The sequence below is a fragment of the Ranitomeya imitator genome, chromosome 3 (assembly GCF_032444005.1).
Source record: "Ranitomeya imitator isolate aRanImi1 chromosome 3, aRanImi1.pri, whole genome shotgun sequence".
Lineage (NCBI taxonomy): Eukaryota > Metazoa > Chordata > Amphibia > Anura > Dendrobatidae > Ranitomeya > Ranitomeya imitator.
This window is the reverse complement of record NC_091284.1, coordinates 197,610,821-197,629,196: the sequence shown is the minus strand read 5'-3', so window position 1 is coordinate 197,629,196 and position 18,376 is coordinate 197,610,821. Positions and strand designations below refer to the sequence as shown.

Here is an 18,376-nt window from a genome sequence, read left to right as displayed (position 1 = left end):
ATGCTCTATGTAAAAAAAAAACGTAGCAAATCACAAAATCCTGATGAAAGAAAAAACAATATGTGTAAATGAGATTTCTGAAATCTTATAGACTTTGCTGGTACTGTAAAAAGCAGCTAAAATGAGCATATAAAAGCAGCAAAAACACCCAGTGTGAACATACCCTTATATTCCTTTTCAGGTTATAATTGTAGCAAACAGGCGCAGTAGAACATAGGCCATGTTCACACGATCCTTTTTTTCATGCGGAATTGCCGCGATTTTCCCGCTGCGGGTCCGCAGCTGTTTTCCATGCAGGGTACATTACATTGTACCCTATGGAAAACAGGAACTGCTGTGCCCACAATGCGGAAAATAAAAAAAAAAAGCCGCGCTGAATAGCTGCGGGAAAAAAGAAGTACCATGTCACTTCTTTTTTCGGAGCCGCAGCGGTTCTGCACCCATTGACCTCCATTGTGAGGTCAAACCCGCAGTAAAACCCGCAGATGAAAAAAATATCTGCGGGTTTTACTGCGGTTTGTGGTGCAGAACCGCTGCAGCAGGAAGTGCGGGGAAGCGGGCGGAAGTGCGTGGGCGGAGTGTGGCTGCCCCCCCGTGCTCCGATCCCGCCCCCCCCGTGCTCAAATCCCACCGCCCCGTGCTCCGATGCCCCCCCCCCCCCAGTGCTCCGATGCCCCCCCTGTGCCCTAATCTCCCCCCCTTATACTTACCCGGCGTCCCGGTGTCCGTCCGGCCGTCTTCTCCCTGGGCGCCGCCATCTTGCAAAATGGCGGGCGCATGCGCAGTGCGCCCGCCGAATCTGCCGGCCGGCAGATTCGTTCCAAAGTGCATTTTGATCACTGAGATATAATCTATCTCAGTGATCAAAATAAAAAAAAATAGTAAATGACACCCCCCCCCCCTTTGTCACCCCCATAGGTAGGGACAATAAAAAAAAAATTTAAGAATTTTTTTTTTTCCACTAGGGTTAGGGTTAGGGGTAGGGTTAGGGGTAGGGTTAGGGTATTTTCAGCCATTTTAACCCTAAAAAACTTCCTAGAAAACACACAGACTCTGCATAGAAAACTGCATAAAAAAAAGGATCAAAAAAAGGATCAAAAAACGCATCAAAAAAGGACAAAAAAAGGACCTGCGTTTTCTGCCAAGAGCTGCAGTTTTTTAAAAAACAGTCCTGAAAAAAAAAGGATGGAAATCAGGAACGTGTGAACATACCCATACACAGCCCAACGTATGAAACAGACATCAGTGATGACGTCTCGTTTCATGGGCCAAGAGAACAAGTGCGTTACCGCGCCATGTTGACATTTCATTTCAGGCCGGCAAATGAAGCAAGGGGAGTGATGGGATGTCCATTCCTCACCCCCCTCCTTGCCCCATCCCCTGATGACGGTACATTTCAGGGTGGCAAATGAAGCAAGGGGAGTGTTGGTATGTCCATCTCAGCCCCCTCCTTGCCCCATCAACCGATGATTGTACATTTCAGGGTGGCAAACGAAGCAAGGGGAGTGTTGGCATGTTCATCTCATTACCACCCCCCTCATAACCCAATGATTCTTTGTTTCAGGGTGGCAAGCAAAGAGAGGGGAGTGTTGGGATTTCCCATTCCCCCCAATGACGATTTGTTTCAGTGCGGAAAATGAAGAGAGGGGAGTGTGGCCAGTCGTCTCATTAGTCCCTAATTAAGTATAAGTAAATGGTAGACAATTCACCAACAACCAACACAACCACATGATAGAGGGATTAAAAAATTTTTTTATCATGTAATATTTAAATCAAAACCCCCATGTGGATACTTTATTCATAAACGGACACATCAAATTACTAACAAACCTAATTCCACAAGAGAACAAAGATATACTAGTCCAATTATAATGTATATGATCTTTATTGAAAAATTAATAAAAAAAGTCAGATGAAGTCAAGACCGAAACGTCCTTTGGGGTGGGCACACACTAACTTGTTCCCTCACCTCCAGCTGTGCACTCTGCACTTTAATAGTAAGTATTGGACATATATATTGTAGCGCTGTAAACCATAGTAGCATGGCCCAGCGAAGGCATTGACAGTGTGGTCATGCAACTGGGGTAGTGTGAAGTGCATAGGTAATGGGGGGGAAAGGACCCTGTTTGATGTTTAGATTAGCTTATATTGCGACATACTAAATTGGTATTTGGTGGGGTATACAGGGGGGTGTTTGTGCCCTTTACGACTGCATTTTTTTAGTTGTAAATAAACATGCATCTGTCAACTCTTTTTTATTAATTTTTCAATAAAGATCATATAAATTTTAATTGGACTAGTACATGTTTGTTCCCTTGTGGAATTGGATTCGTAAATGGTAGACAGTAGTGGAGCCAAATCTAAAATCTATTGTAGAATTTCTGTGTGATTCGAACAAAAATTTACCTTTATTTATTTAATTTTTTTAAACTATTTTGTACAAGCCCAATAATTCTAAAAGAAAACTTGTCTATGCAAATACGGGAACATGATGTTCTGACAAGGTAATAAAAACGACACAGAAATAAGGGACTGCACCATTGTACTTTAGTACAACGTCTTGGACAGCAGTACCATGTGTGCACATCATACCAAAACTTGGCATTTTGTAGTTGATCTCTATGAATTTCTGTTGTAGATTCTCACCTGAAACCGCTTCTAGGAGAGGACTCAGTACATCAGAGATGAATGCTGTGGAGGCCATTCATCGAGCAGTAGAATTTAACCCTCATGTCCCAAAGGTATGTATTAACAATCTATATTTAGAAATTATATCATCAACATGTTCCACAGCGCCGTACAATTCAGAGTCCATATTCACAAACACAATCCAGCATTACAACTAATGAGAAATTACGAGAGGAGCGAGGGCCATCCATGAAGCATCTGGAGAAGATTGAAACAGCAAAAATATATCTCTGGACCAAGTTAGCTAGTAGATAGAAAGCTATTACAATTTGAGATTTCTCAGTGGTGATACCTTTTAATGGCTAAAGGTACCTTCACACATAACGATTTCATTAACGATATCGTTGCAACGTCACGCTTTTTGTGACGTAGCAACGATATCGTTAACGAAATCGTTATGCGTGACAGCGACCAACGATCAGGCCCCTGCTGGGAGATCGTTGGTCGCTGGGAATGATCAGGACCTTTTTTTGGTCGCTGATCACCCGCTGTCATCGCTGATTCGGCGTGTGTGACGCCGATCCAGCGATGTGTTCACTGGTAACCAGGGTAAATATTAGGTTACTAAGTGCAGGGCCGCGCTTAGTAACCCGATATTTACCCTGGTTACCATTGTAAAAGTTAAAAAAAAAAAAAAAAAAAGTACATACTCACATTCCAATGTCTGTCACGTCCCCCGGCGTCAGCTTCCCGCACTGACTGTGTCAGCGCCGGCCGGCCGTAAAGCAGAGTACAGCGGTGACGTCACCGCTGTGCTCTGCTTTACGGCCGGCGCTGACAGTCAGTGCGGGAAGCTGACGCCGGGGGACGTGACAGACATCGGAATGTGAGTATGTACTGTTTTTTTTTTTTTTTTTAACTTTTACAATGGTAACCAGGGTAAATATCGGGTTACTAAGCGCGGCCCTGCGCTTAGTAACCCGATATTTACCCTGGTTACCCAGGAACTTCGGCATCGTTGAAGACCGTTTCAACGATGGCGAAGTCTTTCCCCTGATCGTTGGTCGCTGGAGAGAGCTGTCTGTGTGACAGCTCCCCAGCGACCATACAACGACTTACCAACGATCACGGCCAGGTCGTATCGCTGGTTGTGATCGTTGGTAAGTCGTTTAGTGTAATGGTACCTTAAGGGTGCTTTCACATTGTATTCTGTGTCCTTGCCGGGGCATGAATCCGAAATCACCCTACAGGGTCCACAACCCAATGTGAATTAACCCGTAACTGAAAAGATGGTAACAAATAGAAGCTTTCCAGCCTACTCAGGTGTCTTCATCAGACATCGTATAACACAAAATCTGATGAATAGATAACACAAGTGACGTGAAGCAGAACTATCCGTATAGGAAGGGGAGAACCGCTTGTGCCTGTAAATATTGGAGCAGTTCATAGATAAGGAGTGTGAAAGTTTTATTGTCCTTTGAGGTAATTTGATCACATGTATGGTTACAGAGGCAAGACTTCATAGAAGAACCAACATGGCAGCCATGGGAGAATTCAGTAGACTCATAGCTTCCTTGGCAATCCATGGGTACCCCAAAATTGTGTCGCATGGACGCACTTGCGCCTCAGCTGTTTAAATGCTGCTTTCTGTGATTGACAGCGGCATCTAAATGGCTAAACAGCAGCGATCTCAGTTTTCTATTATCTGCTCGGCATGAAGTGGCCTCCGCTCCATACATATCCTGATAGGGACGTACAATCCTATCAATGTCCTCAAATGGGGTAAAGTGAATGTGAGCACAGTGCAATAGGACACACGACCTGTATGTAGAAGTGTCACTGTTCCCGGGAGACAGCAGCCATGTCTTTCTAATCCTGGACAACCCTATAGAATATACCACCCATGACTGTCTCCTCTTCATTCATCTCTCCTCTGTATCTTACACTCGGTGACATGCAGCATATGGGCACTACAAGCCGTGGAATCTAGTCCACCAGCATAATATTCAGCACAGACATTGTATTTCCCTCATCGAGTACATCAAACAGATCTGCCCCTTACATGCCTGCTAAAAATAACCTCTCAAATTTCAAGAGCTCAATGACAAAGGGTTTCACGTCTGTCTCACCGGCCCAAACATTTATTGCTGCCCAGACTTGTAAGGAAATGTATATTTTTGGAATAAATGTGGACAAAGGCGCAGAGACCAGAGCAATTTGTGACTTATGCTTGGTATACACACAGTTAATAAATGCCAGGATTGGAAAACATTCCATTGTTATTTATTTTCTTCTTTCGCAAATGTGGTGCAATCATGACTGTGTATAAATATCAACCGGAATATTATAAATGGGCCAATCTGGGTTATTTACGCTTTTCATAAATCATAATCTGGCCATGTCTTCCTTATGGATGATTTGAATAATGATGATGCTATTTTTACCTTCTGAAATATCTGGAAATATGTTGCTCCTTGTTGATTAGGACATACTATTCATTCCTGGACCCACTTTGCATTGTTCTTCATCTAAACTTACTTTTACAGAATATGGTTGATGTCAGTGAGGCTATGTGCACACGTTGCGGATTGCTGTGCGGATTTTTCCGCACTGTTTTTGCAAAATCCGCAGGTAAACCGCACTGCGGATTACTCGCGGATTTACTGCGGGTTTTTGTGCAGTTTTTGTGTGGATTCCACCTGCGGTTTTACACCTGCGGATTCCTATTGAGGAGCAGGTGTAAACCGCTGTGGAATCCACACAAAGAATTGACATGCTGCGGAAAAAACGCGCGGAAACGTATGTGCACTGCAGATTTTGTTTTCCATACGTTTACATGGTACTGTAAACTCATGGAAAACTGCTGCCAAATCTGCTGCGGATCCGCAGCAAAATCCGCAGCGTGTGCACATAGCCTGAGGCTTCATTCACACTTCGGTGACTTTTCTTGTACTCCTAAAATATTCAGATTTTCATCAGTTTTTTTTTTCATATTTAAAAAAAAAACGAAGGCAGCTCCTCCATCTACTATCAAGTCTATCTCCTTTCAAACTGTCTGTGATTTTTTTCATGGACCTGTAGTCTTACATTGGCTAGTTTGGTTTGTGACTGGGATCACAGAGACATGTTTCTGTGTTTTGTTGCCTAACAGTGAATCTACAAAAATACATATCAGCAGGCTCATAGACTACAAGAGGTAAAAAGTCTATCCATGAAAAATCCAGATGGCACTCATTCATGAAATAGTGAGGCCTCAGACACAAAAAAAAAAGCCAATAATACTTCTAAGGACTGAATGTGAGTCGTCCAGGCTCCTCCATCTGGGCTCTGTGTGCAGTATGTCAAATTTTAGTGGGGGACAAAAACTGATTCTTACCTCTCCTAAATTCCCCCAAAGCGCTCGCATCATATGTCAAGTTAATATAGTGTATCTATGTCCTAAGATCACATATGAAGATTGTCAAGCTTACCCACAATCTCTTGTTACCAGGGGAGAACCATCTACATTTAGACTAAAGAAGGATGCATTTACCTAAGGAGTAGATGCCAAGTGCCCCGTTGGTTCCAGCTGCCCCATAGCTAAGCTCCTTGGGATGCTGCCTGTCGATGACGGCACACAAACCAGCTATACCCACTGTAGCCTCCTGACATGTGATAACAGGCATCACCCCAGCACAGGTAACAAGTGTGGTAGACTACAATTTCTACCATATTACCACTGTGTGGAAGCAGTTGTCTGAAGTTAAGGCAGCGTGTGTCTGGAAAGGATGTCAGGAATGATTCAGTCCATTCAGCATATCCCATATAGAAAGCAACTAATCTAATTCGAGTTAAAGGCCTAAATAATATGAGACAGACTGGTTACTAGAAGATATCTCTCGCAGTTGTTAGGCAAGTTATGCTTAACAACCTGATTGTCAGACATGACAGAACCCTTAAAAGGAACCTGTCACCAGGTTTGACCGATATGAGATAAGAACACCACTTTTCAGGCCTGATATACAGCATTCTTTAATGGTGTATATGTGCCCCCAACTCGACCTGCAAGACAAGGAAAAGACCCTCTAGTTGTTGGAGCTGAGCTTCTGTTCTGATCTCAACTATTACGGTATAACCCATTATCTGTGGTCTGTCTGTCTATCTATCTCATATCTATCTCATATCTATCTATCTATCTATCTATCTATCTCATATCTATTTATCTATCGATATATCTATCTATCACATATGTCTATCTATTTATCTAGTATCTATCATGTATCTATCCATCTATCTAATATCTATCACATATCTGTCTATCTATCTACGTCTATCTACCGTATTTATCTGTCTATCTTTATCTATGTCGCTCTATCTGTGTCACTATCTAAATCTCTGTATCTACGTCTGTCTATCTATGTCTATCTCATATCTCACTTCTCTCGCTCTGGTTTTAAACTTATTTCTGAGACAAAAGAAATTAGATAGTTTTTTTATTATGTCTGTGATTTTATTGCATTTCTTTATGCTGTCTCAAATCTAATATACAATTCTTAAATTTATAAGTAAAGAAAACATCATTGTCCGTGGAAAGCAAATATTCTAATCTTCACTGATTGCAGTTAGGTTATGTTTCCCCATCATTCAGTGTAATGAGAATTAGGTTATTCATTCCTGTTTAATTTTAATAAAGCATTAAAAAATGCAGGCAGATGGGTAATTGCTGGAAGAAATTGCTGTTCCCTTGCATGAATGATCAAGACTGAGGCAATTTTGTAGGTGACTCCTTGTCTTCTCTTTGTTCATTGGCATTCAAGAGACGATACAATTGGGTAATCGTATATACTGTATATGTTACGAAATGTCGTGCCTAGCTACCACATCCTCTTACATGCTTTGTGAGACTTCTATGAGTTCTGATGGTACCCTGACACTCATGAATTTGAGTGATGCTAACAAGAAAAAAACATTGCAAATTCACTTTTTGTGGCCTCGCAAGGCTGTTTTGGAAGAATAAAAAAAATAAATCCATACTTATTGTTCCTTTTTCGTCTTTGTAGCCATTTTTGCATCCAGAATCGCTACTAATAACGTGTACATAGTCATTCATTAAAAAGGCTTATCTCATCATAAACCACCCTGTTCAAAGGGCAAGTGCTGACTGCCGTAGGTATCCATCCCAGAAGCCCTTATAAGCAGTTAATGTTGCTAAGAAAACGTGGCCGCTGCATGAAAAATGTAGTATTACATGTCAGCTATTCAGATGTAGTGGTTGACTCATGTTCACAAGAACAGAAACTATCTCGATCTCATGAAAGATGGTCCTGAGACCCAACCCTCTTTGATATCCATATGCCCCATCACTTCATGTGGACAAGGGTTGTCATCACGAAATAGTCTCACTCACATACATTTTAGTCTTAGACTTTATCAGTGCAAGCTATGGAAACCATGGCATCGGTATTTTCTACCTCTAAAGTACTATTGGTATTCATTATCAAAGTACCTATTAACCTTAGAAAAATACGCAAATCATTGAAAAAAATGCTCTACCTTTTGAGATGTTATAGAGGGCTATTTGTGCTCCCAATCCATTGTAATCCATTAACTCATAACTCACCAGTTACTGGAGCTCCTTCACAGAAATGCTACTTTCTGAACCGATTTTCCTTGATTGATTTAAGCATTTCCAGATGTTTGTTTGCTAAATGTATCATCTTGATTCATATTCGATATATACAGTGGGGCATCTTAAAAAGATGAGCGGCGTCTGTAATTTACATCATAGGTAGACCTCAACTATGGGAGACAAACTGAGAAAAAAAAATCCAGAAAATCACATTGTCTGTTTTTTAAAAATTTTATTTGCATATTATGGTGGAAAATAAGTATTTGGTCAGAAACAAAGTTTCATCTCAATACTTTGTAATATATCCTTTGTTGGCAATGACAGAGGTCAAACGTTTTCAGTAAGTCTTCACAAGGTTGCCACACACTGTTGTTGGTATGTTGGCCCATTCCTCCATGCAGATCTCCTCTAGAGCAGTGATGTTTTTGGCTTTTCGCTTGGCAACACGGACTTTCAACTCCCTCCAAAGGTTTTCTATAGGGTTGAGATCTGGAGACTGGCTAGGCCACTCCAGGACCTTGAAATGTTTCTTACGAAGCCACTCCTTCGTTGCCCTGGCGGTGTGCTTTGGATCATTGTCCTGTTGAAAGACCCAGCCACGTTTCATCTTCAATGCCCTTGCTGATGGAAGGAGGTTTGCACTCAAAATCTCACGATACATGGCCCCATTCATTCTTTCATGTACCCGGATCAGTCGTCCTGGCCCCTTTGCAGAGAAACAGCCCCAAAGCTTGATGTTTCCACCACCATGCTTTACAGTAGGTATGGTGTTTGATGGATGCAACTCAGTATTCTTTTTCCTCCAAACACGACAAGTTGTGTTTCTACCAAACAGTTCCAGTTTGGTTTCATCAGACCATAGGACATTCTCCCAAAACTCCTCTGGATCATCCAAATGCTCTCTAGCAAACTTCAGACGGGCCCGGACATGTACTGGCTTAAGCAGTGGGACACGTCTGGCACTGCAGGATCTGAGTCCATGGTGGCGTAGTGTGTTACTTATGGTAGGCCTTGTTACATTGGTCCCAGCTCTCTGCAGTTCATTCACTAGGTCCCCCCGCGTGGTTCTGGGATTTTTGCTCACCGTTCTTGTGATCATTCTGACCCCACAGGGTGGGATTTTGCGTGGAGCCCCTGATCGAGGGAGATTATCAGTGGTCTTGTATGTCTTCCATTTTCTAATTATTGCTCCCACTGTTGATTTCTTCACTCCAAGCTGGTTGGCTATTGCAGATTCAGTCTTCCCAGCCTGGTGCAGGGCTACAATTTTGTTTCTGGTGTCCTTTGACAGCTCTTTGGTCTTCACCATAGTGGAGTTTGGAGTCAGACTGTTTGAGGGTGTGCACAGGTGTCTTTTTATACTGATAACAAGTTTAAACAGGCGCCATTACTACAGGTAATGAGTGGAGGAAAGAGGAGACTCTTAAAGAAGAAGTTACAGGTCTGTGAGAGCCAGAAATCTTGATTGTTTGTTTCTGACCAAATACTTATTTTCCACCATAATATGCAAAAAAAATGATAAAAAAACAGACAATGTGATTTTCTGGATTTTTTTTTCTCAGTTTGTCTCCCATAGTTGAGGTCTACCTATGATGTAAATTACAGACGCCTCTCATCTTTTTAAGTGGTGGAACTTGCACTATTGCTGACTGACTAAATACTTTTTTGCCCCACTGTATACATATAACCACTAACCCACAAGACTACTGCAGGCGTTGGTACAAGATCCTTTAAGATTTCTAAGTTGTGAGCTAGGTCTTCCATAGATCAGGCTTCTTTATCCAACATATTTTACAGATGCTCGATCAGACTGAGAATAGAAATTGCTTGAGGAAAAACAAGTACAAGTTGTTGACTCCTAAGGGTTAAGTTCACACAGGGCATTTTTGCTGCGTTGTTTTTCTGCAGCAAAACCTGATCATCTTGGCAGGAAAGAAGCTGCGCCAAAAACGCAGGTTTTGGTGCCTTGTTTGCGGCCTTTTTGACACGTTTTTGGTGTGTTTTTTTTCTCTTTGTGCATTACAATAAAGTTGAGGGCACACAGAGAAAAAAAAAACAACTTGCTGTAGATTGAATGAATAAATAGATTGATAGAATAGATAGATAGAATAGATACATTACCTGCGGTATCCTCCAGCGGCATTTTCCCATGGTGCAGAGGTAAATTCAGGTCAGTCTTTGAGGGAGCGCAGGAATGGCAGAACAATAAAAAGATGACAAAACTGTGTGGTGTTTTATTTCATTAAAATACTTTTTTCTGCATGTGTGTGTGTTTATTTAACCCTTTAATTACTATAGGATTAGTTATGGATATGTGTCTTATTGATGCCTCTCCATTACTAAGCCGGCTTAATGTCACCTTATAATTGCAAGGTGACATAAACCCCTCATTACCCCGCTTTCCACCACTACAGGGCAAGAGAGAAGATCCGGGCAAAGCGCCAGAATTGGCGCATCTAATAGATGCGCCTTTTCTGGACAGCTGTGGGCTGCTATTTTTAGGCTGGGGGGGCTATATCAATGGCCCCTTACCTGCCTGAGAATACCAGCCCCAGCTGTGAGCTTTAGCAAGGCTGGTTGTCAAAAATTGGGGGGACCCCTCTCCGTTTTTAAAAATTATTTAAATAATTTAAAAAAGCGTGAGGACCCCTCTATTCATGATAACTAGCCTTGCTGAAGCTGACAGATGGGGGTTGCAGCCCCCAGCTGTGAGTTTTGTTTGGCTGGTTATCAAAATTAGGAGGGACCGCACGCCTTTTTTTTTTAATTATTTATTTATAGTGCAAGAGCTGCAGATGAAAACTCCCATCTGCCGCTCCTGATCTCACTGCAATTAGCAGTGTCAGATGATGGGATCTATAGTCCCATCAGCTGACACCAGTGATCGGAGGTAAAGTTTATACCTCCGATCACAGCTGAGTGCTCCCCACTGTCTTCTGACGTGTGGGAGCCGCGGCTCTCTGACTGCCTGGGATGATTTCCCCGCCGATCAGAAGCGGTGTTTGCCATGCTGTCATGCATATGACAGCGTGTCAAACACTAATGTCGGACCCCCCATTCAAGTGAATGGGGGTCTGCTGCTGGATGACAGGCTGCATGGAGGCATCATGCAGCCTGCCATCTAGATGTAGCAGAGCCGAGTGCGACGTCACATCCTGCGCTCCTTGACTTTTCTGGAGCAAATATGCTGCAAGAAAAGTCAGCCTGCGTATTTGCAGCGTTTATTCACCACCCATTCAAGTCAATGGGTGAAAAACGCTGAAAGAAGTGACATGCCCTATGTCAAAAAACGCTGCAAAGCACAAAATACTGATCACACAAAAACGCAATGTTTACATGAGATTTCTGAAATGTCATAGGCTTTGCTGGTACTGTAAAAAAAACAGCTGAAAATTAGCATAAAAAACGCCTCAAATGCGCCCTGTGTGAACGTACCCTAAAGTCTCCCAAAAAAGGTTTTGCAGTGTAGCAGGGTTCATAATTCTGCTGAAAGAAGTCTTTGCCTTTATCAAATGCATGCCTTGAAGGGGTATTCTAGAGGTGTAGAACAATGTTTAGGTAGGTGGTACAGGTGCATCTCACAAAACTAGAATATCTTCAAAAAGTTAATTTATTTCAGTTCTTCAATACAAAATGTGAAACTCGCATATTAGATAGTCATTACAGAGTGATCTATTTCAAATGTTTATTTCTCCTAATGTTAATGATTATCGCTTACAGCCAATGAAAACCCAAAAGTCATTGTCTCATTAAATTTCAATACTTTATAACACCAGCTTGAAAAATTATTTTAAAATCTGAAATGCTGGCCTACTGAAATCTATATTAAGTAAATACTCTCAATAATTGGTCGGGGCTCCTTTGCCATAAATTACTGAATCTATTATTATTTATTCATATAGCACCAATAATTCCATGGTGCTGTACATGAGAAAGGGGTTACATACAGAGTTATAGATATTGTTTACAGTAAACAAATTTACAATGACAAACTGGTACAGAGGGGAGAGGACCCTGTCCTTGCGGACTTACATTCTATGGGACGTGGCATGGAGGTGATCAGCCTGTGGCACTGCTGAGGTGTTATGGAAGCTCAGGTTGCTTTAATCGCAGCATTCAGCTCATCTGCATTATGGGGTCTGGTGTCTCTTATCTTCCTCTTTACAATACCCTCTATGGGGTTAAAGTCAGGTGAGTTTGCTGGCCAATCAAGCACAGTGATATTGTTGTTTTAAACCAGGTATTGATACTTTTGGCAGTGTGGACAGCTGCCAAGTCCTGCTGGAGAATTAAATGTCCATCTCCAAACAGCTTGTCAGCAGAGGGAAGCATGAAATGCTCTAAAATTTCCTGCACTGACTTTGGTCTTGATAAAACACAGTGTACTTATACCAGCAGATGTCATAGCTCCCCAAGCCATCACTGATTGTGGAAACTTCACACTAGACCTCAAGCAGCTTGCATTGTCTGTCTCTCCACTCTTCTTCCAGACTCTGGGACCTTGATTTCCAAGGTCTAGTGTGAAGTATCCACAATCAATGATGGTTTGGGGAGCCATGTCATCTGCTGGTGTAGGTCCACTGTGTTTTATCAAAACCAAAGTCAGCCCAGCCGTATACCAGGAAATTTTAGTGCACTTCATGCTTCCCTTTGCCGACAAGCTTTTTGGAGATAGAAATTTCATTCTCCAGCTGGACTTGCCACCTGTCCACACTGCCAAAAGTACCAATACCTGGTTTAAAAACAACAGTATCACTGTGGTTGATTGGCCAGCGAACTCATCTGACCTTAATCCCATAGAGACACTATGGGGTATTGTCAAGAAGAAGATGAGAGACACCATACCCCACCATGCAGGCGAGCTGAAAGCTATCAAAGCAACCTGGTCTTCCATAACACCTCAGCAGTGCCACAGGCTGATGAACTCCATGCCACGCCGCATTGATACAGTAATTGATGCAAAAAGAGCCCCGACCAAGTATTGACTGCATTTACTTGGATATGCATTTCAGTAGGCCAACATTTCAGATTTTGAAATCATTTTTTCAAGCTGGTGTTATAAAATATTCTAAATTACTGAGATAGTGACTTTTGGGTTTTCATTGGCTGTAAGCCATAATCATCATCATTAACAGAAATCAAGTCTTGAAATACATCACTCTGTTTGTAACGGCTCTATCTAATATATGAGTTTCACTTTTTGTATTGAAGAACTGAAATAAATTAACTTTTTGATGATAGTCTAATTTTATGAGATGCACCTGTATGTATCAAGGTCATATTCACATGAATACTAAGATCCAAGGTTTCCTAGCAGAACAAACTCAGTTCATCACACAGCCATTCTTAACTTGCCTCATTCTCATAGTGCATCATGGTGTCATTTGTTCCTCAGGTAAGCAACGCTAGCATACAGTGGGTACGGAAAGTATTCAGACCCCTTTACATTTTTCACTCTTTGTTTCATTGCGGCCATTCGGTAAATTCATAAAAGCTCTTTTTTCACATTAATGTACACTCTGCAACCCATCTTGACTGGAAAAAAAACAGAAATGTAGAAATTTTCGCAAATTGAATAAAAAAGAAAAACTGAAATATCACATGATCATAAGTATTCAGACCCTTTGTTCAGACACTCATATTTAAGTCACATGTTGTCCATTTCCTTGTAACCTCCTTGAGATGGTTCTTCTCCTTTATTAAAGTCCCACTTTGTTTAAACTGATAGGACTTGATTTGGAAAGGCTAACACATGTCTATATAAGACCTCACAGTGCATGTCAGACCAAATGAGAATCATGAGGTCAAAGTTACTGGCCAAGGAGCTAAGAGACAGAATTGTGGCAAGGCACAGATCTGGCCAAGGTTACAACAGAATTTATGCAGTATTCAAGGCTTCTAAGAGCACCGTGGCCTCCATAATCCTTAAATGGAAGATGTTTGGGACCAGCAGAAGTCTTCCTAGACCTGGCCTTCCAGCCAAACTGAGCAATCATGAGAGAAGAGCCTTGGTAAGACAGGTAAAGAAGAACACCAAAATCACTGTGGCTGAGCTCCAGTGATACAGTAGGGGGATGGGAGAAAGTTCCACAAAGTCAACTATCACTGCAGCCCTCCACCAGTCAGGCCTTTATGGTAGAGTGGCCCGACAGAAGCCTCTTCTCAGTGCAAGACATATGAAAGCCCACATAGAGTTTACTAAAAAACAAATGAAGGACTCCCAGATTATGAGAAATAAGATTACTTCTCCAACAAGAACAACCAAGTGACCGGCACTGAACCACGCTGACAACCGATGGAAACTCCGCAACTGTGATCTATTGAGCAGGACAAGTGAAGTCTCCACATGAATGAGGGGAGGTGCTATGCATATGCAAGAAATAGTCCAATATCATTTCATGAGCAGGAAAAGAATGCAGCACTTAACCAACGATCTTCATGAAACAAGTGTGTCCTTTATTCATTGAAAACAGCTTTGCAGGACATAACGCGGCATCGGCAGGAGAGTGTTAGGGAGTGGGAGTGAGGAGAGACCGGACGACGGCCGTTTCGCGCTACGGCGCTTCTACGGGTCCATGTGAGTAAAACAGGTGATGTCATTTCCTTATAAAGGATTAGACTCACCTGATACTATTAAATACAATGTGTGGTTAAAAACAACGCAGTATCTCAATACAGAACAATACATTACAAGGACATTAAATAAACACTGCCATGTCTAGTTGATCGTTAAGACCACCCGGTCCTTGGGCATTTGTTTTAAGGATCCATTTAGCCTCGCGCTGCAGGAGTAGTCGGTCATGGTTACCGCCATGCTGTGGAAATTTAACTATCTCTAGACCTGCAAAGCGCAACTGACTAGGGTCGCCGCTATGCTCATCTACCATATGTTTCACAAAGCGCACACGTCCCTTTCCTGTCAGAATTGAATTATAATGCTCGCTAACCCGGACTATAGGTGGTCTAATCGTCTTGCCGATATAAAATCGGTGACAGGGGCAGAAAATAACATATACTAAGAATCTACTCTTACAGGTTATGAAATCCTTTACGAAATGTTCAATCATCCCTACTCGCAAGGGATTGTCGGTTTTGTGCAAGTGACAAACACTGCAGTTGCCGCATATATAATTGCCTCGCGGCAAAGTTTTATTTATCCAACTGTTCCTTGATGGTAAGAGTCTATTTTTTACAATAAGATCACCTATATTGACAGAACGTTTATATGCGAACAGAGGAGAAGTCTCTGACAGGTTTCTGAAATCAACATCTTTTTGCAGCACGTGCCAATTTTTTCGTATTGCTGCCTGTATATCCTTATCTAATGGGCTATGTTTAAATGTGAACGTGAACCTGCGGTTTTTATTGCGGTTTTCAATCACATTATTTGTTTTGATTTCGGGAGAAAACTGGAAAAAAAGCTTATGGTGATACAGATAGAAACCAAGGAAAAGAAGAAAGAAAAATTCCTTTGGGATAAGAGAGATTTTGAAATGGGTCAGATTTTTTCGTGGAACAAAAATAATCCTAGGAAAGCTTTCACTAAAAACCGCTCCAGAAGGTTTACAAAGAAACCAAAACCTATGAGAGACGGCTGGATTACTGACTCTGATTCCAGTACTGCTGAGGATCTTAGTGAAGAGATCCCTTCCACTTCAGCAAAAAACTCCCCCCCCCCCCCCCCGATCCCTTTAGGGGGAAAAAAATCAGACGGGGAGGGAGAAAAAAGCGCGTTAAAAAAATGCAAGCAGGTATCATGGAGGCAGTAGATGATTTAAGCGTCACGAGCGAAAACGAAAATGCCTTACAAATCATTAATTTATCGAAAAAAACTCTCACTATACATCAGGAGTAGGTGCTTTCACAAGAATTAAATTTTTGTCTCCCGGAACCATTTGATTTATGTGACTTTAAAGTGGACCTTTTTAAAAGCATCAGAAAATTACATCTTTATAAACATTTTTGCAAGAATAATGATGGGAGGGTTTCTGTGCCGGTTACAACTGATTGTCCAGCCACGATTGGATCTTTGGGATTCATGGCTTATCCGGTCATGGATCCGAAAGATATAGAAATGACAAATGTATTAGTGGGGTTGAGCAATGATATTCAGGATCCGAGTGAAAGTGTCCCCATGTCTCCTACATCTAATTCAATCGATCTGGTTTTAGGAGGGGTTAAATCTAGATGGATGCCGCCGATTTCACCTGGTAATACAATTGATCTTTTCCAGGATCTAGTCATTAAAGATATAGAGGCAATACTGTACAGAAAACCCCCTAAAAATCTGTCAGTACAGGAAGAAAGAGCCTTGAGGAAGATACAAGCGTGGGACAATGTTATCGTCCGAAAAGCCGATAAAGGCAGTAACATAGTAATATTAGAGAGATCTTATTACATTGAGGAAGCATTATCACTGCTTAATGATTCAGATACGTATACCATCTTGGAGGGCAATCCTACTAGTAGATTTAAAGAAAAATTGAGTCTATTGAGGAAGTATGTGGAGAGGGGGACTTTAACAAAAGGGAGAGCAGAAAAATTATTGCCAGAATTCCCAAATTTTGCGCATTGGTATAGCATCCCTAAAATTCATAAAAATGCGGAAAAACCGCCGGGTCGACCGATAATCTCGGGAAAAGAATCTTTAACGGAACCCCTCTCACAATTCTTGGATTGGTTACTGAAACCTTTGTTGTCTAAGATCCCCTCCTTTGTAAAAGACTCAGGGAATTTTCTGTTAGCTCTTAGGGACTTTCAGTGGCAGCCAACTTTTGCTCTAGCATCGATTGACATCGTTAATCTCTATACAAGAATCCCGCAACAAATGGGATTGGAGGCAATTCATCGCATCTTAATGAATACAGAAAAAGACCAGAATTTCATTTCTTTTGTGTTAGACAGCCTCGAGTTTGTTCTTTCGCATAATGCATTTAAGTTCCTGGATAGATGGTACCTCCAAAAAGTTGGCACCGCGATGGGGACTCTGGTGGCATGTGTCTTTGCGAATCTGTTTTTAGCAGCGTTCGAGGAGAAGTATGTCACCGGACCCCAGAACCCATATCTTCGTCATATACGGTTATACTTGAGATTCGCTGATGATATTTGTATAGTGTGGGATGGTGGAGAATCCATATTCAATGAATTTGTGATGTTCTTAAATAACAATAATGAGGAAAATATGAAATTCACTACAGTATTTGGTAATAGAGAATTAGAGTTTCTAGATGTTAAAGTCGAAATTAAGGATGAAACCATTATGACAAAAGTCCACAGGAAAATTACAGCCACGAATAATATTCTACACTTCAAAAGCGCTCATCCAAATCATGCGAAGCACAGTTTCCCATTCAGTCAGATGGTTAGACTGAGAAAAATTAATAACAATGAGGAGAGTTATAAAAATCAAGTTGGGGAATTAAAAAAATGGTTTTTGAACAGGGGGTATCCGGCATGCGTTCTCCAACAAGCAGAATCCAGGGCGGCTAGGTTGTCCCAAAGTCATCTTTTGGAAAAGGGCAGAAAAAGTAAAATTAAAACAAATAATGTGATTGAAAACCGCAATAAAAACCGCAGGTTCACGTTCACATTTAAACATAGCCCATTAGATAAGGATATACAGGCAGCAATACGAAAAAATTGGCACGTGCTGCAAAAAGATGTTGATTTCAGAAACCTGTCAGAGACTTCTCCTCTGTTCGCATATAAACGTTCTGTCAATATAGGTGATCTTATTGTAAAAAATAGACTCTTACCAACAAGGAACAGTTGGATAAATAAAACTTTGCCGCGAGGCAATTATATATGCAGCAACTGCAGTGTATGTCACTTGCACAAAACCGACAATCCCTTGCGAGTAGGGATGATTGAACATTTCGTAAAGGATTTCATAACCTGCAAGAGTAGATTCTTAGTATATGTTATTTTCTGCCCCTGTCACCGATTTTATATCGGCAAGACGATTAGACCACTTATAGTCCGGGTTCGCGAGCATTATAATTCAATTCTGACAGGAAAGGGACGTGTGCGCTTTGTGAAACATATGGTAGATGAGCATAGCGGCGATCCTAGTCAGTTGCGCTTTGCAGGTCTAGAGATAGTTAAATTTCCACAGCATGGCGGTAACCATGACCGACTACT

At 41.6% G+C, this 18,376-nt stretch overlaps 1 protein-coding gene across 5 annotated transcripts in view; it reads left to right on the top strand.

Moving 5' to 3' along the window:
• Positions 1–18,376, top strand: part of ST7L (suppression of tumorigenicity 7 like) — a 224,845-nt gene that overhangs the window by 62,000 nt on the left and 144,469 nt on the right. For all 5 annotated transcript variants that reach the window (XM_069761734.1, XM_069761732.1, XM_069761735.1 and 2 more), the window contains exon 11: positions 2,639–2,741. In XM_069761734.1, the coding sequence (XP_069617835.1) occupies positions 2,639–2,741 (103 nt within the window). The remainder of the gene's footprint in view (positions 1–2,638; positions 2,742–18,376) is intronic.